The 22,397-nt window shown below is 32.8% G+C and overlaps 1 protein-coding gene across 1 annotated transcript in view; it reads left to right on the top strand.

Moving 5' to 3' along the window:
* Positions 1 to 19,877, top strand: part of LOC120091753 (WAT1-related protein At5g40240-like) — a 32,002-nt gene extending 12,125 nt beyond the window's left edge. Inside the window, exons 4-7 of the mRNA XM_039049872.1 lie at positions 16,521 to 16,779; positions 18,402 to 18,560; positions 18,657 to 18,808; positions 19,582 to 19,877. Coding sequence (XP_038905800.1) covers positions 16,521 to 16,779; positions 18,402 to 18,560; positions 18,657 to 18,808; positions 19,582 to 19,735 — 724 coding nt within the window. The 3' untranslated portion in view covers positions 19,736 to 19,877. The remainder of the gene's footprint in view (positions 1 to 16,520; positions 16,780 to 18,401; positions 18,561 to 18,656; positions 18,809 to 19,581) is intronic.
* Positions 19,878 to 22,397: the final 2,520 nt, after the last annotated feature.

Raw genomic sequence — 22,397 nt, 5'->3', positions numbered from 1 at the left:
GCACTGGCCGAGGCTGCTCGACACATGGGCTGCCTTCCAATGCATGCCTTGTCTACCTTTGTGCCTTCCAACGCGTCATCTCCATTTTTCCTTCTTCAACCGCATGCCATCATCAACACACCCTTCCAACGCATCCCACACAAAATTCTATACTTAGCCAAATTTTCCAAATTTTTGCCAAAAGTTAAACTTCCAAATTTCCTCTTTTCTTCAAATCTCCACTCTTTTCTCTATTATTCTACACTAGCTTCCACAACAACCTACTCATCACACTGATCTCAGTAGGGAATCTACTCAAGTAGAGAAATTAGATTCGGGGTTCACAGGAAGCAATTAGGATCTAAAGCATTCTAATTACATTAATTTTAAGGATTAAGCATGTTAGTTCAAAACTGAAAAAACTGAGTTTTAAGAGTAAATCTTAGTTCAAAATTGATGCAATTCTTTGGTTGTTTTCGATCATGAACACTTCATGGACCACTGCTAGAGTCTTCCCAAATATTCTTTGACCTTAGAATGGATTGTGGGATCCAAATTTGTGATGAATTTGAAAGGGAAAAGGAATTTAAAAGAGTTTGAGGAAGTTTTAGTATTATGTACTTTGAGAGAAAAATCCAACTTCACAAGCTAACCAAGAAGCTTAAATCTAAGCAAACTTTCTTCTATTTAAAGAAGAAAACATGCAAAATCAAAATCATCTCAAAATAACACCAAATTAAGCACTAATTAAGTGGAATTTGAGGTGTTAAAGAGGTCCAAATGTGAGAAAAACCCACTACCATTAAATTTCAACAAATTTTGAATTTCTAAAATTCAAAATGAAATTTCTTAAAATTAATTTAAAAACCAATTTTAAATAAAATTAATTCTAATAAGTAAAATTAATNTTTTAATTAATATTAATTTAATATCAAATATTAAATTATAAAATTAATTTTAAATAATTAATTAAACAATTTAATTTAATAATATTAATTTAATATCAAATACTAAATTAATAATTAACACCAATCTCGATCATGAATCCTATTCATGTATTTAAATCATATTTAAATATTTTCAACTCTCTATATTGTTTAATTCATAATTAAACAATAAGTATCATTAAGTATATCAAATATAATTAATGCTTACTTCCTAAATTAGAAATATGAACATTTCAAATTTTCTAATCACATTGTTCTAAGGTTTAGTCTGATATGAGCTAGTAGGGGACCTAATGGACCTATAGATCATGAGCTCCAACATCTAAGATTAACCGACTAAACTCTTTAATCTAGTTAATCAACATTCGTTAACTACCAGGACACTCCACTATAACCCAATAGCTGCATCTCCTTACCGTAGATATATTTCTGTCCACTTGATATAACCATAATTAGTAAATCGATCATTCACAGGTTGTTCGTAATTACAACTGGTCAAAATTACTGTTTTACCCCTATAATTACATCTTGTTCCTTCAATCCCACTGACCCTCTAATGAACAATTGGTTTGTGGTCCAACCACCAAACCTAAATTAGTAAATCGATCATTCACAGGTTGTTCGTAATTACAACTGGTCAAAATTACTATTTTACCCCTATAATTACATCTTGTTCCTTCAATCTCATTGACCCTCTAATGAACAATTGGTTTGTGGTCCAACCACCAAACCTAATCCCTCTTGAGCCAATGAAAGGTTGGAGCCCCTTGTTCAAGAGCCAAAGTCAGCACTTAAGAGAACAACCTATCTACTATCCCTAAAAATCGGGGTAAGAGTGAATTTCATCTTATTATGAGTGAATTTCATCTTATAAGACTGTGTCCTCAGCTATCTACCCGATCTTATCCCTAAAATGGGAGGTTTATTGAGTCGGAGAACTTAGGCCACTCTCATCCATGCAGATTAAAGGATAATCCCAAATAACTAGAGTTCATGGTTAGTGCAGGATTAAGATCGAGTTAGCTAGGTCATAGTATTGAAATAGTCAATCTTAACAGTAAACAGTGTTATAAAGTAAAAATGATTATTTCACCATCCGATCTTATGCAAATTCATTGCATAGGACGCCTCCACTCACATGTCTTTACATAAACGATATAGGGTCACATGGTTTGTATCAAATACAAAGTGGGTTGCATCCATAGTGTCCCCAAAATAAGGTACCCAGCCTTATCCCTATACTATAGACCGTTTTGGCTATTTACTCGAGCTTGATCCACTTTTATGTTTCCACATATAGTTTGAGTATTCATGCTATAATCAGGGGTTAGTTTATTGGATTTCAGATTTTTTTTTTTAAATGCAATTCACATATTCAATAATATCTTTACTGAATAAATCTCAATAACAACTTTATTGTAAAACAGAATCTGGTTATTGTTTACAAACCATGAGTTTTAGAACATAAAACCCAAATGGGAATCATTTCTTATAAAAGGTAAATTTAAAAAGAAGAATTAAAACTAAAAATTCATAATTAAGAATGGAGACTTGAAAATTAAATTAGTACCTTCTTCAAACTTTACATTTTCTCCAAACTCCAAAATTCCAATATAAAAGGTAATCAAAACCAACATAATTATTTAAAACTTTTCATCTTGGCGATGTCTTTTTCTTCATCAATGACAACCCAAAATCCTATGAAATTGGAGATTAAAAAGAAGAATTAAAAAATTACAATTAAGAACAAAAAGAAAACATAAAACTCATACCTTCTTCAAACTTTACATCTTCTTCAAACTCTTGATTATTGATGCGAGGAAATACTTCTTGTTTTATCGATGATTTGATATGCATCAGTGGCATGCACTGATCATACGTTGATAAGAAGAATATGTGTTAATGATATATGCGATGATCAAATGATAATCTAAAGAATATGCAGTATGCGTTAATCGTGTATGTGATGACTATGCGTACCTGCCATAAGTTTTCTTCCTCTCTCGCCAAGTAAAACGAGAACATAAGTTTCTCGAGATGATCCGAGGTTGAACACAAGGACTTGTAACTAAAGAATGCTTGTAAAGCAATGTGTTTGAGGCGGTGAATAAAAATAAAAAGAAGAAATTAATTAGCCATGCGGTACTCCTACCCTTAGCTAAACAGACTTAGCAATTGAAGTTTGACTATGAGAATTGGTAGAGATGCGACAACTATTAACATGTAATGAGATGCATGGAGAAGTAGAGTTGAGGGATAATTTCACCAAGTCATTAAGTTTGGTCGCAAGGGTAATCCCAGCTCGCCGTGCATCGCACACCTCTCGGTGGTCAACCACATGCTTATATCTCTATAATGCATGGTTACATTGAGCATAAGATTATTCCTATCTCTAGGAACACTGCTTACTTTGCTTAGTGAGTTCCACTGCTGACCCTCTGGGGCAGTTGGTTATAGCTACTCAGCTCATAGACAAGCATCGCAATAGCCTCACACTAAGCAAAGAGGATTCACTCACTATACTCGTGCAATGCACACCTCTCAGTGGTTTGTACATGCGTTGTATCTCTATGCCACATGATTGAGTATGTGATACTCTTGCAATCTTCACTTAACTCATTACGATGAAAGTAAAAGATAATAAAGTAAAAATGATGGAGATGGTGTTGAAGGAACTAGAGAGATGCATTGATTACAAAATGTATTAATGTCTTAAGCCAAAATGTAATACAATACAGAAAGAGTTGTAGACTTAAGCATATCTCTGGCGAAGCTCCGGTCGTCAATCGAAAAGAGTTGTAGGAATAAAAAACTTTCAAAGATTGTCTTGCCCATACTCTCATCTATGATCATAAGAATCTTCCTAAGGCAGAGACTCGGTTGCTTTGAACTTGGGCTCTAAGGCTCTATTTATAGAGTTCAAACGCTGACAACATTGGTAATCCCACTTTGAATCAATCATTCTTGTCGCAGTAGGTGAAATGTCATCATGACCTTATCTCTTTGACACTCCCAAGGATGCATTCACTATTGTTTCTTTTGAAGTATCAACGCGTCCTACCTACTTTGTGATCATCCTCTATCACGACTATCATTGTAGTTGCAGCATTCCATGCGACAAACTTGTCTTCATGAAAATCAACGCATGTGATCAACTTTGCAATGGTCTGAGATCAACACATGCAATCGATTCCTGCGATCACTACAAAAAAATACATTTAGACGCAAGATAACCCATGATATGAGGTTAATGGGAATTTTCAGTGTTGATCGATGCAAGCTAATTTTTCCATGTGAATTTTTAACAATATTAACGCATACTTTGCTCATCAAAACTCATAATTCTAAATAAAAGACTGCAATAGCTTATATTTCTACAAGATATCAATTATGAAGTTCAAGATTGATTGAGTCTAAATTTAACCAATTCTAAGTGCATACAAGAGCCTCCACCATTCTTGGAGCCAATGAACAATAATTTGAATTAACCACTTGTCCTCTTGTATTAAAAGAGAATTCAGATGCTACAGTAGATACTAGAATCGCCAAAATATCTCTACTAATAAGACTAAGAACCAAAAACCGATGCTCATTTTGTTTCCACCACTGAAGTATAAATGTCAAAATTACTATCATCGTTACTATTTTCAAGACAATCCAACAAGTATACATCAATCTCTGACTCCCTATCAAAAGTTGTGGTCTCAATAGTTTGAAACACATTTGTTTAGCCATAATCCAGATCCACTCTGACTTCCATTTCATCTTCCACATCCACATCCATAATTGTTTCCAAAACATTTGGAAAACTATGACCACAAATATGAGGATCGTTAGTGGATTCACAATCAATAACACTTGCATAAGCACTAGCACTACTACTATAACAGCTATCGTTATCAAGTTTATTTTTGTACTCACGAAAAATACGTCTCAAAACATTATTCACATTCTTGGTCTTTGTCTTAGCAATTTATGGCCTGTAAAGGTCATTCCAACAATATGTTAAGCACTTCATCTTATAACGAGGATCGAACACTACGACAATACACAAGGGAAAATTGTTTTTATTCTCATTCTTCCCCTCATACTTCTTAAATTTAGCCTTCATATTATTAGCCATAGTAGAAAGCATTTTAATTCCACTACTAGCATTCGATTGAATGCAACTACGAATTCTACATATCTCATTGAAAGCCAAATTTGAAGTTGTAAACAAAGATCCCAAAAGTTTCAATATAACATTAAAAAAAAACTTTCAAGAATCTAAGCAACATCCTAACATTTGCCCAATCACTCTTAGTAGGTGGAAAATCATTTCTATAAGACATCATCATCCTCTAACCTATCGAAAGCTCTTGCAAACTTTGTAGCCGTCTCAAGTATCAAATATGTGGAGTTCCATCTAGTAAGAACATCAAGACATACAACACTATTGAAAGATATCCTTTCATTTTCAATACACTTTTTAAATTTCATCATACGTGCAAGAGAAGATCTCACATACCTAACAACATTTCGAATTCTACTAATGCTTTTATTATGTTTCTTCAAAGCATCACATACAATAAGATTTGATGTGTGCAGAACATCTAACATGCAAATATTTACCATTATATATTAACCCCTTACTAAATCTCCTAATCATATAAGTAATAGCAGTATCATTTGTACTAGCATTATCAACTGTTAAAGTCATGACCTTCTCAATGTCTCAATCTTTCAAAATCTTTTCAATATTCCTCCCGATGGTATCCCCTCTATAGTTGTCAATAGCACTGAAACTAAGAATTCTTTTATGTAATTTCCAGTCAAAATGAACAAAATGCGCAATCAACCATATAATTTACATTCTATCTTGAAGTCCAACAATCAGTAGTGAGGCAAACTTTATATTTCATTTTAGCAAACATGTCCTTCAATTTTTATTTTTGATTAACATACATCTTCAGAATATCCCTAACCATGTAAATTGTGATGAAACAACAAACCTAGAATCTTGGGAACATGTTAATGTACTAACAAATTTCTTAAAACTCTTACTTTCAACAAACTTGAAAGGCAATTCCTCTAGAACTAGCAATTTAGCCAAAGCTTCACGACAACTTTGTAAATTAAATTCCTCGCATATAAGTTGTGAAGGACCATCCCCAACACTTTCTTCTTTTGTTTTGAAAGCTAAATTCTTTTGAGTTGGATCTCTCATTCTTTGGTAAGGGTGTTTTTTACAATTATCTAAGTGATTTTTCATTGTCTCAGTACTATTACGCCTTGAATGACATGCATAAGTAGCTCCACAATATTTACAACCAATATAAGGGTTATTAGAATTGCCTTTCAACCGTTCAAAATGTTCTCAAACTATGGACTTTTTTAAGTTCTTGTGTCTTTTTGTCGGTTTCTTAATGACTTCTTCATGTTCATCGACCTTAACGGTAGCCTCATCTATCTTCTTCGTTGTATTGATAACTTTTTCTTTTTCCTCTTCCATATTTATCGTATAAATAAATCATAATATAAACTTTTACTTCAAAGCAAATCAAAACTTAAAAACCAGAACTTATAAAAAGCTTTAAGTTTTGAACTTTTGAAAGTGTAAAGAATGATAATGATAAATCAAAACTTGAACTTCAAAACAACGAAAAACTAAAAATATGTGAAGATCTTTGTAAAAAGAGAAAGAATCTTTAAACTTAAAAAGTTTGGAACTTTTGAAAATGCAAAGGAAGACAAACCATAACTTGAACTAAAAAAACTGAAAATATACGAAAAACTTATAAAAGAATCAAATCTTTAAATTTAAATAGTTTAGAACATTTAAAAAATGCAAAGAAGGATAAATCAAAACTTAAATTTCAAAACAAAACTAAAAAATATATAAATAACTTATAAAAAATCGATACTTTAAACTTAAAAAGTTTGGAACTTTTAAAAATTGCAAAGAAGGATAATCAAAACTTGACGTTCAACACAAAACTGAAAAATATATTAAGAACTTTTGAAAATTTAATTCTTTAAACTTAAAAAGTATAGAGCTTTTAGAAAATGCAAATAAGGATAAATAAAAAACTTGAACTTTAAAACAAAAGTGAAAAATATATGAAAAACTTATGAAAAACGAATCTTTAAACTTAAAAAGCTTGGAGCTTTTAAAAAATGCAAAGAATGATAAACCAATACTTGAACTTCTTAGCAAAATTGAAAAATATGAAGAAAGTAAAAAAAAAAACGAAGCTTTAAGTTTGAAAGATGGAAAAACTTCAAAAAAAAAAAAAGAAAGAAAGAAAGAAAGAAAAGAAAAGTCGCGTAAAGGAACAAAAAGCTTACTGAAGAAGGAGAGGAGGATTCGCGTGAAGGAACAACAAAGGATGGAGGAGCCGCATGACTTGCTAGGGAAGGAAGAGTCGTGTGACTACACTCTATAGAGGTAGACGAAGAAGGAGAAGAAGTCTTAAGGTTTGGCCGGTTGGGTTTAGTTGTCGTATCGTCTGCCAATTTTGTTGGGTTTTATGCCTTAAAACTCATAGATAGTAAACGTTATTTATTGATCGTCATCAATAAAGAGTTATAAATGTTAATTCAATAAATGATATTGTTTGTGTTGTTTGTCTATTTTTGTCTTAATAACCCTAAATACAATAAACTAGGGCATCCATATACCCATTGCACATCTCCCACTTGCCCTAGATTATACAATGTACATGTCTCATAGACCTAGACTCCCTAGATGTCCTTCAAATACTTTAGTCGAGAGAGAGCCTTCGTAAATAGATCAGCAATGGCTACTGCCCCACTATTGTCACAATATAAGGTGACGGGCAAGTCCATATTTAGAACCACTTCCAAATCGCTTAAGAACTTCCTTAGCCAAACTACTTCCTTTACTACTTCACAAGCAGCTACATACTCAGTTTCCATAGTGGAATCTATAATACAAGCTCCCCCATTTAGGGTAAACGTTGATCCTGACATAGATTTCCTAGAATCCTTGTTAGCTTGGAAATTAGAGTCGGTGTATCCTGTAATGATCAAATCTTTTGCTCCATACACCAGCTTAGTTCCTCATTTTTCTAAGATACCTGAGGATATTCTTAACCAAAGTCTAATGGTTAAACCCTGGATTGGACTAATTACTCCCACTGCATAACAAATATTTGGCCTAGTGTAAGCATAACATACATTAAATTGCCCACAGCTGAGGCATACGAAATACATTAAGTACTAGAAAAGCTACTTTATCATTGATAATTTTTTAATAGATACAAGGTTCATCAATGTTTTGATCAAAACTAAAAAATTTTATTGTTGTATCAAATCTATTGTTTCAAGATCTTGATGCTTATTTCAACCGATAAATAGATCAATTCAATTTGCAAACTTTTTGCTCCTGACCTCGAACTATGAACACCTTGGGCTAAGACATAAAAGATATTCTCTTCAAGATTGCCATTCAGAAAATCAGTCTTGACATAGATTTTCCATATCTCATAGTCATAATATATGGCTATGGATAAGAGAATTCTTATAGACTTAAGCATAGCAATAGGAGAAAAAGTTTCCACATAGTCAACCTCTTCCCTCTAGATATAACCCTTTGCTACAAGTTTAGCTTGAAGGTCTGTACCTTTCCAGCTACATCTCTTTTTCTTTTATAGATCCACTTGCACCCTATAGTTTTTACCCCTTTAGGTGGATCTACAAGATCTCATACTGAATTGGAGTACATAGGCTCTATTTTCAGGTCCATGGCTTTGACCCATTGGTTCTTGTCTACATCACACATTGCTTGTTTATAGGAAAATGGATCCTCAACACCATCATTTGGTATGACAACCTGAGTTTCAGTTAAACCTAAGTAACAGTCAGGTTGTATCACAATCCTTCCACTGCGTCGAGGCACTCTCAATGATTGAGAAGGACGAGATTGACCTGAAATGCTGGTTTCTTCATTAATTCTTGATGAAGGACTAGCTGCATCAACAACCCTTGTTGATTCTTCAGTAGTTTAACTTAGTACTATTTTTCTTTGTGGTTTATGATCTCTTATATGCTCTTCCTCCAAAAATGTAGCGTTTGTCGATACAAACACCTTATTTTCTCGAGAGTCATAGAATAGGCCGCCTCTAGTTTCCTTCAGGTAACCAACAAATTGGCATAATCTTGAAAGAGGTTCCAACTTCTTAGGATTTGTCACTAACATATGTGCATGACAACCCCGAATTCTAAAGTAACATAAACTTTATTTATGCCCCTTCCATAACTCGAAAGGTGTTTCAGAAACACTCTTCAAGGGAACACTTTTCAAGATGTGAACTGTAGGTCCCTACTGCAAATCTCCAAAACGAGTTAGGAAATTGAGCATAGCTCATCATAAAACGAACCATATCTAATAAGGTTCTATTTCTCCTTTCTGATACACCATTCTACTGAGGTGTACTAGGTGCTGAGTGTTGGGACTAAATTCCATGTTCTATCATATAGTCCTGGAATTCTAAATCCATGTACTTTCCACCTCGGTCAGATCAAAGTATTTTAATTGTTTTACTTGATAGGTTTTCAACTTCAACCTTATACACTTTGAACTTTTCAAATGCTTCAAACTTATGTTCCATTGGGTATAAGTAACCATACCTTGAATCAGAGAACTTCGATACCAATTGAAGGATCTCTTACCGAAGAGTTTCATGAGCGCGTTTGGATCACTCCGATCTCACAGTGACTGAAATACAACAATATACATTCAAACGTACAATTATGCAAACAAACATTAATTATCGGCATACTATGAACAAAAATAAACGAGGGAGAGAGTTGCCATACCAGTTGAAGACAATCTTCAATCTTCGAAACTCAACGCAACGGAAACCTCCACGAGATCTATCAACACCCAACAGAAGCGGCTGCAGTAGCACGCATAACTGTACGAACACGAACACAACGAGGATGACACCACCAGAAAAGAGCCCCGGGTATTCTCGGAGTGAGAACCCAAAGCGTGGTCTTTGGTGAATTTGGTAGAGGAAGGAGGAAGACCAGATCATGTAGGCGATAAGCAAGTGGGAGAGGAAAAGGCGCTATCGCATAGCAAAATGCTTATCGTTTAAAAGAAACTATACGATCGTGTAGGTTTTACTGAACGATCATTTAGGAAATGGTATACGATCGTTTAGCAAACTCGGCACACACTACGATCGTTTAGGAAAGCTATGCGATCGTGTAGGAACTAGTGTGCGATCGTTTAGGTGCGAGGTGGACGATTGTTTAGGCGGAGAATGACTATCGGATAGGCTCTCGAAATGCTTAAGCGATCGATTACTTTTCACCAGCGTGATCTCTTTTTCTTTTTGGACAGACGATTAAACGATTCAAGATGAAACAATTTCATTTTTATTTCATCGGTTATAATAATCGACACATTTCCACTAACCCACGTCCGAACGATGACCCTTCACAGATGCTCGTAAGTACAGCTGGGTTAAATTACCGTTTTGTCCCTGTAGTTACATCTCACTCCTTAAGTACCACTGATTCCTCTAATGAACAATACAACATAATCCAAATATGTGCAAACTCATCTGAGGCAAGAGAAGATGTGTCATGCCACATCATTCAAGCCTCGAAATCAGCCCTTAAGGGAGCTATCTATCTACTTATTCCTGCCTCGGGGAAGGAGTGAATTTCATCTTGTGTAACTGAGTTTCCGACTCCCAAATCAGACGAATTCCCAAAATGGTAGGTTTGAATCGGCGACCTGGCCACTCACACCCATACAAATCAAAGGACCGCCCTCAATGGCAGGAGTTCCCAACTCATTCAGGATTGAGGTCATGTTACCTATGATCATCCTAGTGAAGTGAAGTCTCTGTCATGAACGGTGTTATATAACGAGACGTTAACACTCTGTGGTTAGGTCTTATACAAACTCTTTGTATAAGACGCCCCCACTTGTATGTCCCCAACACGAATGATCAGGATCAGACCATCTGTGACAAGTCACAATACTTGTGACCATTCCACAAAGCGGGCCGCATCCTAACGTTACCAGGATAAGATTTCCCTCCTATATCCATATACTACAGACCATTTTGGTTATCACTCAATACATGATCCACTTGTATGTCACCACATACATGCTTGAGTCACATACAAATAACCAGGGATTTTATGTTTATTGGTTTGTGGTAAAGAAAATAAAACAAGCAACTGAGCAAAAATACAAGATGTGAAGTAAATATCATATATTATACAACACAAGCATTCATACAAACTGTTTACAAACTACAGGACACGAGACTTTAGAACATCAATCCTAATAGTATTTGTACCCTTTTCTAGCCTTTACATTCGTTGGACCACAAATATCCGAATGTATGAACTCTAAGGGTTCTCTAACTTTATAATCTTTTCCACTAAAAGGAATTTTAATCATTTTTCCTTCGAGACAAGATTCATATAAAGGTAATGAATCATCTTCTAACTTGCTTAGATGTCCATTCTTTACCAATTTCCTGATCTTATCGAGATTTATGTGGCCTAATCTCAAATGCCAAAAATATATATCATTGTTACATGGAGAAATTCTTCTCCTTTTTATTTGAGTATTAGCAGTTTTAAATATCTTATGATTTAAAAGTGCTTTTGATTCAGTTGATCTTAACACATATAAGTTGTCTTCTAGTTTAGTTGAACAAATAATCACACCATTTTTCATAATGAACGCTTCATTTGAATTAAAAGAAACAAAGCATGATTGTTCTATTAAACAGAAAATAGAAACAAAGTTCCTCCTCATTTTGAGAAAAATATATAGGTTTTCTAAAAACAGAAATCTACTTCCAAAAAACAACTTAGTAGCTCCCAATACATGAGCTGAAATGGTGTCTCCCGTTCCAAACTTGAGCATCATTTCATCCTATTCAAGTTATTAGAAGGAACTAACTCCCTGAAAAGAAGAACAAACAAGATTAGTGGCTCTTGAATCAAGTATCCAGACATTATGGTCATTTCCACTAAACAAGTTTTCAGAACAAGTAAATCATACTTACCTTCTTTCTCTTTCTTCTTCATAGCAAGGTACTTGGGGAAATTGCATTTCCATTGACCATCCACATTACAGTGGAAGTATTAATCCTTGTCAGCCTTAGTTTTGCCCTTGCCTTTTCCCAGCAGCGAGAGCCTTCCTCTTCCCTTCTTTATTCTTTGGATCTTTTTAGAACCAGAGGTCAAAGGAACAAACTTAGTTCCAGAGGATGAACCCTTATGGAACTTTTTGGAATGGGCAACATATGCCTCTCCTTCTACTGGTCCCTTACCTTTCATAAGGGACTCAAAATTTTGGAACTCATTTAAAAGGGTAGTCAAATTGGACTGTATTTTATTCATAACCGCATTCTTGCGAAATTGAAGAAATTCTTCAGAAGAGATTCTAAAATAAAGGACACCTAACTTTGCTCGTCGATGACCAACATCGTTTGTTTCAACGACATTAAACTAGATCATCAGGTCGAGAACATGTACTCTCACTTATTCCCTTTCTTTCATGCACACATTGTAAATGTACTTGAGGGCCTTATGCCAGATCTAAATGGACGGTTATCCAAACATCTCCTGGAGGGACTCCATGATCTAACATGAAGACATACATGAAGACATCATGGCCTCATGCCTTCGTCCAATGGTCATAAGTATCCTCCAATGCTTGGGATGCATTTCGAGTAGGGATTGGAGGACATTCCTCTATCAAGGTAAAATGCAAATCATCAAGAACCAGAATCGTATTCAGGTTAGATTTCCATGTCGCATAGTTTTCACTGGTTAATTTCTCTTTTTTAAGCAAATATATGATTGTGGAAGACAAGCTAAAATATACAATAATCAATTGACCGTATTAGTTATATTTGTCATAACCCATTACTTAATAATCCAATCAATTTAGCAAAAACATATGTAATCATAGAATCCTAATTAAAATATTGATTTTTGTTTTTGCAATGATACTTCAGAGGTTTAGAGTAACACCATTGAAGAGTGATCAGCTACTCCTCCCTTGTATTCAAATAATCTCAGCTAATCACTAACACCAAAATAACTCTTATTCCTATAGCTTTTAGCTACCATTATTTCGGTCAAGGATTCATTAACTAACTTAATTCATCCAGTAAGTGCGACCCTCCCATTTTTAGATTTCAGAGGTACGCTTCAATAGGCTATCAAAGGGAAAAAAACATCCGTTGAAGATTAACCTAAGAAACCTTATCCATTGCTAGAGTTTGCGTTATTCAACCCACATGATCAGACCCTCCAAAGGGATGGTCGCTCCAGGATGACACGTAGGCAGACCATAGGAATCTCATGGTGTAACCTAATGGAGGAGACTGTAGGATACATTGACACACGTCCCTTTCCCACTTACTATGAACATTTTCCTCATTCACCTTGTTATTGACCCATGCAAATACTTTCTGAAAGGATGTTATACCTGGGGCAACACAAAGTCAGGCATGAATTTCATGGTGTGAACTCTTAGGGACGTGAGAGTTGAATTTTGATATATCACATATACCAACATCCTCCCACTAAAGTATTTTAATATTTTTAGGATTTTATTATACTTTGTTAAAACTTGGCTAATGAACTTATCTAAGTCCTTTTAAATTTGCTCAATATAACATTTATATTGAAAAATTTAACAAGATTTGATTTCATTTATTAAACTCTTTTAATTAAATCAATCACTTATTGCATGCTTATAAAATATTTGCCCAATTCACCTTCTAGGCTGGTTCCCAGGTAGAGGTGTTCCGTTTCCATCAATTTAAATATCCCATCCTAGACAAAACCTTCCTTAGACAAAGATCTTTTATGGGTAATTATTTTATAAATTTAATCTTTTAATTAAATTTATTTTAATCCTATTAAAACAAATTAAAAAGATTAACCTATTCCTAACCCCATTAGAAAAAACATAGGTCTGGCTTAATTAATTTTAAACTATTTAAAATTAATTTGAACCTATGTTTGTATGCAACTCTTGATTATAGATTTTAAACTCTTGATTATAGATTTTAAACTATCTCATTAAAACTATCACACTTATATTTTAACGCTTTATTAAACCTTTAAATTTTCATCGAAAGACATCGATTAAATACAATAATTATATTTATCTAAGTAATGTCATGCTCAATGCAAATTCCATTTTCATTTGATAAATATAATACTTATATAAGTCATACATAAAAAACAAGCATTCACGTACATCATTTTACTACTTATTATAAAAATTTTAATATATAGTATGATGCATGGACATGCTTAGGTTAATCATACATCACTAACATAACACTTATATCGTGATACATCATACATCTATAAAATATAATCCTTTATATTTATTTATGATGCATGTACATGTTTATCCAAAGGTGGGTATTTTTTAATCTATATGACATACAATATGTAATATAAATTTAAAAATTAATTTAAACATCCATCCAAATGCATAATTAAATTAATTTAACAACAAAAATTAGACTGATTTTGGCACCCTAATGTAAAATTAATTGATTAAATTAATATAACTATTATATTAATTTAGTTAATTAATATTAATTAAATAATACAAAGGGAATCAGGTCATAGCAGCAATTGAACCGTCCTTGCGCGCGCCGCCGGCACTCCATCGAAACTTGGAACATTGCAATGCTGAAGGCAGCATTGCAATGCTACGACTACTTTGTGTTGCATCTGCCTTGTAGCATTGCAATGTTGTTATAGCAACGTAGTGACATTCAGCAGCAAAAGGTTATTGTTCACATCGTTTTTGGCTTTGAACTTGCCCCGAATACTTCCATTTCTTTCCAATCTCTTCACCATTTCTCTTTCGACTGACATGGATTTACAGACTTGAAGCAATAATTAAATTGCCCAAAAAATACAATGGACCCTTACAATTTAATCAAATTAAAAGTAATCTACATCCCAAAATCGAAAACATCCAATCTTGCAAACCGACATTCAAACATTCCAAATGCAGAATATTAAACCCACCTCTAAACTGATTTTGTTTCTTCAAAAAATACGAAGAACGTAGATGCAAGAAATTAGCTCTCATGCCAATTGAAGGGATCAAATCCAGCAGCGGAAGTATTGTGAACACCTTGCATCCCGAATTCAAATTTTACATAAACAAATTAAGTATACTAAAACAGAATATAAACATGTAATATAGCATGCTTTAGGAAAAAAGATTAGAATTATTCTTACCTTTGTAGATTCCCAAACTTGATGAACAATCCTCTTTATAATAAGAATTATAGATGTTAATTCGATAAATGTTATTGTTTGTGTTGTTTGTTTACTTTTGTCTTAATAACCCTAAACCCAATAAACTAACATTCAAAGCTACCTTGTGAGTCTTGAATTGTATGTGAAGACATACATGGATCAATATTCAAAATACAGCCTGAAGGAACTATAGTATAGGGATAAGGCTGGGTCCCTCATCCTGGTAACACTATGGACATGACCCACTTTGTATGATACAAACACAATGATCCAATGCATTCGTGTAATTGACATGCGAGTGGAGGTATTCTATGCAATGAGTTTACATAAGATTGGGCCGCAAAATAGTAACCACTAGATGTAACACCGTTAACTAGTTAGATTCCTATTTCAATAGAATGACCTAGGAAACTTAGTTTTAATCCCGAGTATATTATGAACTCCTATTCACGAGGGATTGTCTTTTGATTTGTATGGGTGAGGATGGCCAGTTCCCCGATCCTATATGCCTACCATTTTAGGGACAAGACCGAATGGGGTGCTAGGAACATAATAATGCAAGATGGAATTCACTCCTTCCCATCTTAAGGTAAGTAAATGAGTGTTCGTGAAGCTTGAGAATCTACAAAAGTAAGAATGGTTCTAATCATTTTCCTAAAGCATGCTCTATTACATGTTTATATTCTATTTTAGTATACTGAATTTTTTAATGTAAAATTCAGATTGCGAAATGCAAGGCGTTCACAAAGTTTCTGTTGCAAGATTCAATTCCTTCAGATTTTTCCATTTTCGTGAGGTGGATTGGGCCTTGGAGTTGGGGCTTATCATCTGCCAATTATTATTAACTTTTGGCCTTTTATATTATACTAACATTTAATATATTATATTTATTTTTTTTATTATATTATATATTTAATTAATATATATTTAAAAAATGGGTTGGTAGCGGTCGGGTTCAGAGCAACTGACGATCGGTGCTGGACGATCTTTTTCAGTGTTTTGAAAAAATCGACCCTGACCTATCTAGCTGAAAATTCGACTTTTAATGTTCGGTTCGGCCAATTTCGATCATTCGGATAAGTTTCTTGAGTGTCCATGCTCACTCCTATTCTTAATATATATTAATAAAACAATAACTTAATCATATATCCATTTCTCGGGCTCTAATTGACCAAGACCAAATCAAGAATTGCCTAAAAGATTAGAGACCATGTAGCATATATATTTAGCTTGTATCTAACTTCTTTTAAATTCCAAGCACTTTACTTGGAGTTAATAACTCTCTAAACTACTTTTCTCTATGGTTAGGATGGAAAAGATAGATATGAAAAGAAGCAGCAGCATAGTGAAAATAGTGGGGTCGGCAGTGTCCATATCAGGTGCTTTGGTAGTGGTTTTGTACAAAGGCCCAATTGTCATATCAAACCCATATTCTCATGGCCCAAAAGAATTGGGCCTTTATCAAAATCCCCCTTTGGGCTCTTCACATCCACAGCCCAATTGGATAATGGGTGGCCTTTGTTTTGTTTTTCAATACCTTTCCAACTCCTTTTGGTACATTCTTCAGGTAATTCTCTTTTCCAAAATAACACCTCCCTAATTATTCCTAAACTATAAAATATTCTTGAAAAAAAACAAAAAAAATGGTTTTTCTTTTATAGGTTTGTTTATATCTAGTTCCCTTTGTTTTTATTGTTCACTTTTTTAAAACATTTTTTCAACGTTTTAAGTATATAAACATAAACTTAATGAATAATCAAAATAACTACTAAAAGCCAAAAAAAAAAAAAAAAAAAAAAATTAAAATTGCAATGTTTGGAAACTATTTAGGTCCAATTTAGTAATAATTTTGTTTTTGGTTTTTGGTTTTTGAAAATTGAGCATATTTCTTCTATATTTCTTACTATGTTTTACATATTTCTTAAGTACAAAAGTTGAATTCTAAGCCAAATTTTAAAATAAAAAAATAATTTTCTAAAACTTCTTTTTCTTAGTTTTCAAATTTTGAAATGGTTTTTTAAACCAATGACAAACAGTAGATAATAAATGAAGAAATTTAGAAATGGAAGTAGTATCTATGGGCTTAATTTTTAAAAACAAAAATAAAAAAAACCAAATGGTACCAAATGGAATCATAATTTTTTGTTTTTTAAAATTAAGCTATAAACAACACTTACATCTATTGATTTCTATGTTTTGTTGTCTAGATTTTAGGAGAAAAATCACAACAAAAATTTGAAAACTAAGGCCTTATTTGATAACATTTTGTCTTTTATATTTGGTTTTAAAAAATTAAACTTACCAACACCACTTTCATCTATTAGTTTTTATGTTTTGTTGTTTATATTTTAGAAATGTTTTCAAAATCAAAGTCAAATTTTGAACACTAAAAATTAGTTTCAAAAAGCTTCTGCTTCTAAAAATTTGTTCATAGTTCATATTTTTACATAACGAATATTAAAACGGGTAAGAAATTGTGTGAAAACAAGTACAATTTTCAAAAACTAAAAATTAAAAAATCAAATAGTTATCAAAGAACAACCTAAAAAAATAGTTTTCAAAAACTTGTTTTTATTTTCAATTTGAAAATTGGTTATTCAAAAGTTCATGTAAATATTTGCAATTGTGAGTAAAATAAACACAATTTGTAAAAACTAAAAACCAAAAATCAAAACCCTGTTTGGTAACCACTTTGTTTTTTGTTTTCATTTTTTAAAATTAAGCATATGGACACTACTTTCTCCTCCAAATTTCTTCCTTTGTTATCTACTTTTTACCAATTATTTGAAAAACAAAGTCAAAATTTTGAGAACTGAAAAAAATAGCTTTTAAAAAATTGTTTTTGTTTTTGGAATTTGGCTAAGAATTGAATCATTGTACTTAAGGATGATATAAATCGTGATAAAAAAAATGTTGGTGATATAGGCTTAATTTTCAAAAACAAAAACAAAATACAAAATGGTCACCAAATGGGTCCCAAACAATTATCAAACAACAATAACAATTTGGTTTTTATAAATTAAGTTTATAAATACTATTTCTACTCATGAGATATTATTATTTAAAAAAGTTTAGACTTGGTCTAAGATTAAAAAATTAAAAAATAAATAAATAAATAAATAAAAGAGTAATATTTGCACCAAAATGAGAGTCCATATTGTTCTAATAGTGATTTTAACAAAATGACAGACCCAAATCATAAAAATTTACCCAGATGAGGTAAGTGTGGTGGCAGTATACTACGTTATCCAGGCAGTTTTAACAGCGCCAATTTGTTTGATAGCAGAAACAGAAATCAGCGGTTGGAAGCTAACAAATCCAATCAGTTTTCTATTAATTTTGAACTCGGTAAGATTAAAATTAATGATTATATTTATTAATATATGGTTAATTTTGTAATTAATTAATAAATAAATAAACCAATTTTTGTTTTTATATATGTAGGGTTTGATGGGGCAGTCTTTTGTGGCTGCCATCCACACATGGGGACTAAACTTGAAGGGCCCTGTTTATGTGTCTAGTTTTAGGCCATTGTCCATTGCTATTGCTGCTGCTATGGGTGCCATTCTCCTGGGTGATGATCTTCATCTTGGAAGGTCAACTATTCTTGATAGTATCTAAACTTTAAAATATATGGTTCGACGTAATTTAATTATCAAAAATACTAACCTAATAATGACATATGACATACCTGATTGATAAATAAGTGTTGGTTGATTTAAATAAGATGGACTAGATTAAATTGTAGAAATTAAAAGATTTGATTGATATAGGGTGTTAAAAATAATATATTGTACTGTGTGGTTTTATTTTAATAATATATTGTACTGTGTGGTTTTATTTTGTCTAACTCTCTCTCTATATATATATTCCTTCTCGTATTAATCTAATTTATGTTGGGTTAAATCAACCAACATTTGTTTAGTAGGTACCTTTTTTGTCTTTAATTCATATAAGAGAGTTAATAGTAGAGAGAGACATGTAAAATTATAATTTAGACTTCATGATTGTAATTTATAAATTTTATGAGTTTTAACACCAAAATAGAATAAATACGCACATTGAGTCTCTCAATATTAGAGATCAAAACAAATTAGTATTGGTGATCCGAATATTTTGTAAACAAAGCTTCAATCACAATTTTTGAATTTTGAATGATGATCCTTCTATATAGTTTTGTGTATTGTTTTTTCTCTTTTTTGAATTCATTGACATATAGATTTGGAAACTTAAACATTTAACATATTCGTAAAGAGGTTGTGCCTCAATCCATTTAAGGTATACTGATCATGACCTATCTAAGTTGTGCTGCTAATAACATTAATAAAATGTTTGGTTTTTGTGACCATGTTTCTAAATGTTTGTGCAGCATAATTGGAGCAATCATAATATCAATTGGATTCTATGGCATATTGTGGGGAAAAGCAAAAGAAGAAGAATGGAAGGAATTAGAAGGTGTTTGTGGATTGGAATCTTCATCCAAAGCTCCATTGCTGCAATATTATAGAGTTGAAGATGCATAAACATTGATGTATTCATTTCAAATATCATTCAGAATTTAAATGTAAAGAATTTTTAGTCTATGGTGAAAACATATTGGGAAATTATTCACATGCCCAAATAAGTGAATGTATATTTATAAAATCAATTTAGTTTTGTTTATTATATTGTATTTTGTATTATTATTATTGTTTTGTTTATATATAAAACTTACTATTTTAAAATGTGAGACAGCTAAAAATGACTTGAAATTGACTCCGAACCTAATAGAGCCGACGTTGACCCTAGTGTCAAGTTATGGAGGGAAAAAAGATCCGTAGGCCATTTGTGTACAAGCCCATTTTGGACTTGGATCAACAATCATGTTTTAATATATACACACATATATAAATGGAAAATTATGACAAATACCTACAAAAAAAAATATCCCCCAACTAAAAATATCCGACTTGAGAGTGAAAATGATTAAAAAAATGTTTAAGGGAATAGAGTCAAGATATTTTTGTCAAATTTTATGCCACTGGTATATCTGATTATATATACAGTCAAACCATACTAACATAAACATTTTCTCTATTAAAGGAAGGAGATTTCATTTGGGTGTGAATAATATATGTTAAAGGTATTTGTTAATGCAGTATGATTGGCTTATTTATCACAGGCAAAACTTGAACAACATATTTCAGTAACATGTTTCACAACACACCATGACATTCTCAATGATATCTAACGTGATAGATAACAGATTCTGCAGAAGATTTTTTCCTTATCTGTCAGTAGGATTCTCCAAATTTCGTTGTCTGTTGTATTTTTCCTTGCAGAGTTTATTTATTCTTTCGAGAAAGATACTCTCAAAGATACCCATATATATATAGAATTTTGTACAATTTTAGGGTTGGTCATTTTTTAAGATTCTTTGAAGTCGATTATCTTGTACGTTTTCTCTCGAACCACAAGTGCATGTCAATCTTTCATCAGAGAAGATTGTGTTGTTGTAGATCTTGAGACTTACTCTAGATCTTATTGGTTTGTTCTTTATCATCTTATGAATGGATTCTTAAACTTAAGGGGAGCCTAAGTTCAACAAGTGGAGTAGTATTCGCTAGATGGTTGAAAGATCACGATTGAGAAGGAGTCTCACACTTTGGGAAAGCCTAAGTGATCATTCATTCATATTCTTATACTTAGAGGGAGCCTAAATATATTGTAGGTGAGGGGATTTCACACTTAAAGGAAGCCTAAGTTTCATTGAGAGAGAGTCTCACACATAGGGAGAGTCTAAGTGATCGTTCTCTAGATTGGGCTATTCGAATGTCACTGTAATTGTTGTTATTTACATATAAGTACATCATTGTAATTGCTTGACTTTATTTTAGTGAATATATCTTTCCATGGGTACACTATCCCCTAGTCATTGGTGGTATTGCACTGAATTGATTATCAAACTCTGTGTTCTGTTTTGGTCTTTTGTTTTATGCATTTATCTGTGGAAATGTTGTAACATCATGTGTAAAAAGTTTTGTCATGTGTTAGATAACTCTTATTTCAATTGATCAGAGAGGGTCACAATTACTTCTGGTATTTTGATTCGAATTTCTTCAAATGGAAGGAATCAAAGAAGATAGGTCTACCGCACATCCTTCAATTTTGGATGGAACAAACTACTCATATTGGAAGGCTAGAATGACGGTCTTATTAAAGTCAATTGATCACACGACTTGGAAAGCAGTGGTAACTAGATGGACTCCTCCTCATATTATTGTTCCTAATATTGGAAATGCTCCGAAACTTAAAGTCAAATGGACTAATGCTAAGGACAAAGCATGCCTAGGAAATTTTGGTGCCCTTAATACTATCTTTAATGGTGTGGACAGAAATATCTTTCGTCTGGTTAACACATGTATCTCTGCCAAGGAAGCTCAGGATATTTTGGTTGTTACTCATAAGGGAACATCGAGAGTCAAGATGTCTAGAATTCAGTTGTTGACTACCAATTTTGAAAGTTTGAAAATGCTTGAAGATGAAATATTGTTGAATTTAATGTCCGCTTACTTGACATTGCTAATGAATATTTTACCTTAGGTGAGAAGATCTCAGAAGAGAAACTGGTTAGAAAAGTTTTTGGATCTCTGCCTAAGAGATCTAATATGAATGTAACTACTATAGAAGAAGCTCAAGTTATTGCTAATTTGAAACTTGATGAACTCATGAGATCTCTATTTACTTTTGAGATGGATTTTGACAGGAAATGTGTCAAATGTTGGGTTTTATGACCAAAAACTCGTGGTTTGTAAACAATGGAACTTATTCTGAAAATTCAATAAAGATGTTATTGAATAGATGTATTGCTTATGAGAAATCCAATAAACCTAAAAGTCCCTTGACTATTAGATGAGTACTTGAACTTTATGTGGAGACATAAAGGTAGATCAGGTTCGAGTAAATAGTTAAAATGATCTATAGTATATGAATAAAGTTGTGTACCTTATTCTGGTAACACTATTGGATGCGACCTGCTCTGTAGTTGTTACAAGGAGTTGTAAAGTGCTACAAATGAAGTGATCCTAATTCGTTCATGTTAGGACATAAGAAGTTGGGGAGTCGTTGTGCAAAAGGGTTTGTACAAGATCGGACCACGAAATTAGTCACTCTTACTTTATAACGTTGTTTACTGTTTAAGACTGA

This window comes from Benincasa hispida, chromosome 11, assembly GCF_009727055.1.
Source record: "Benincasa hispida cultivar B227 chromosome 11, ASM972705v1, whole genome shotgun sequence".
Classification (NCBI taxonomy): Eukaryota; Viridiplantae; Streptophyta; class Magnoliopsida; order Cucurbitales; family Cucurbitaceae; genus Benincasa; species Benincasa hispida.
Note: the sequence above shows the minus strand (reverse complement) of the source record. Positions and strands in the feature narration are given on the sequence as shown.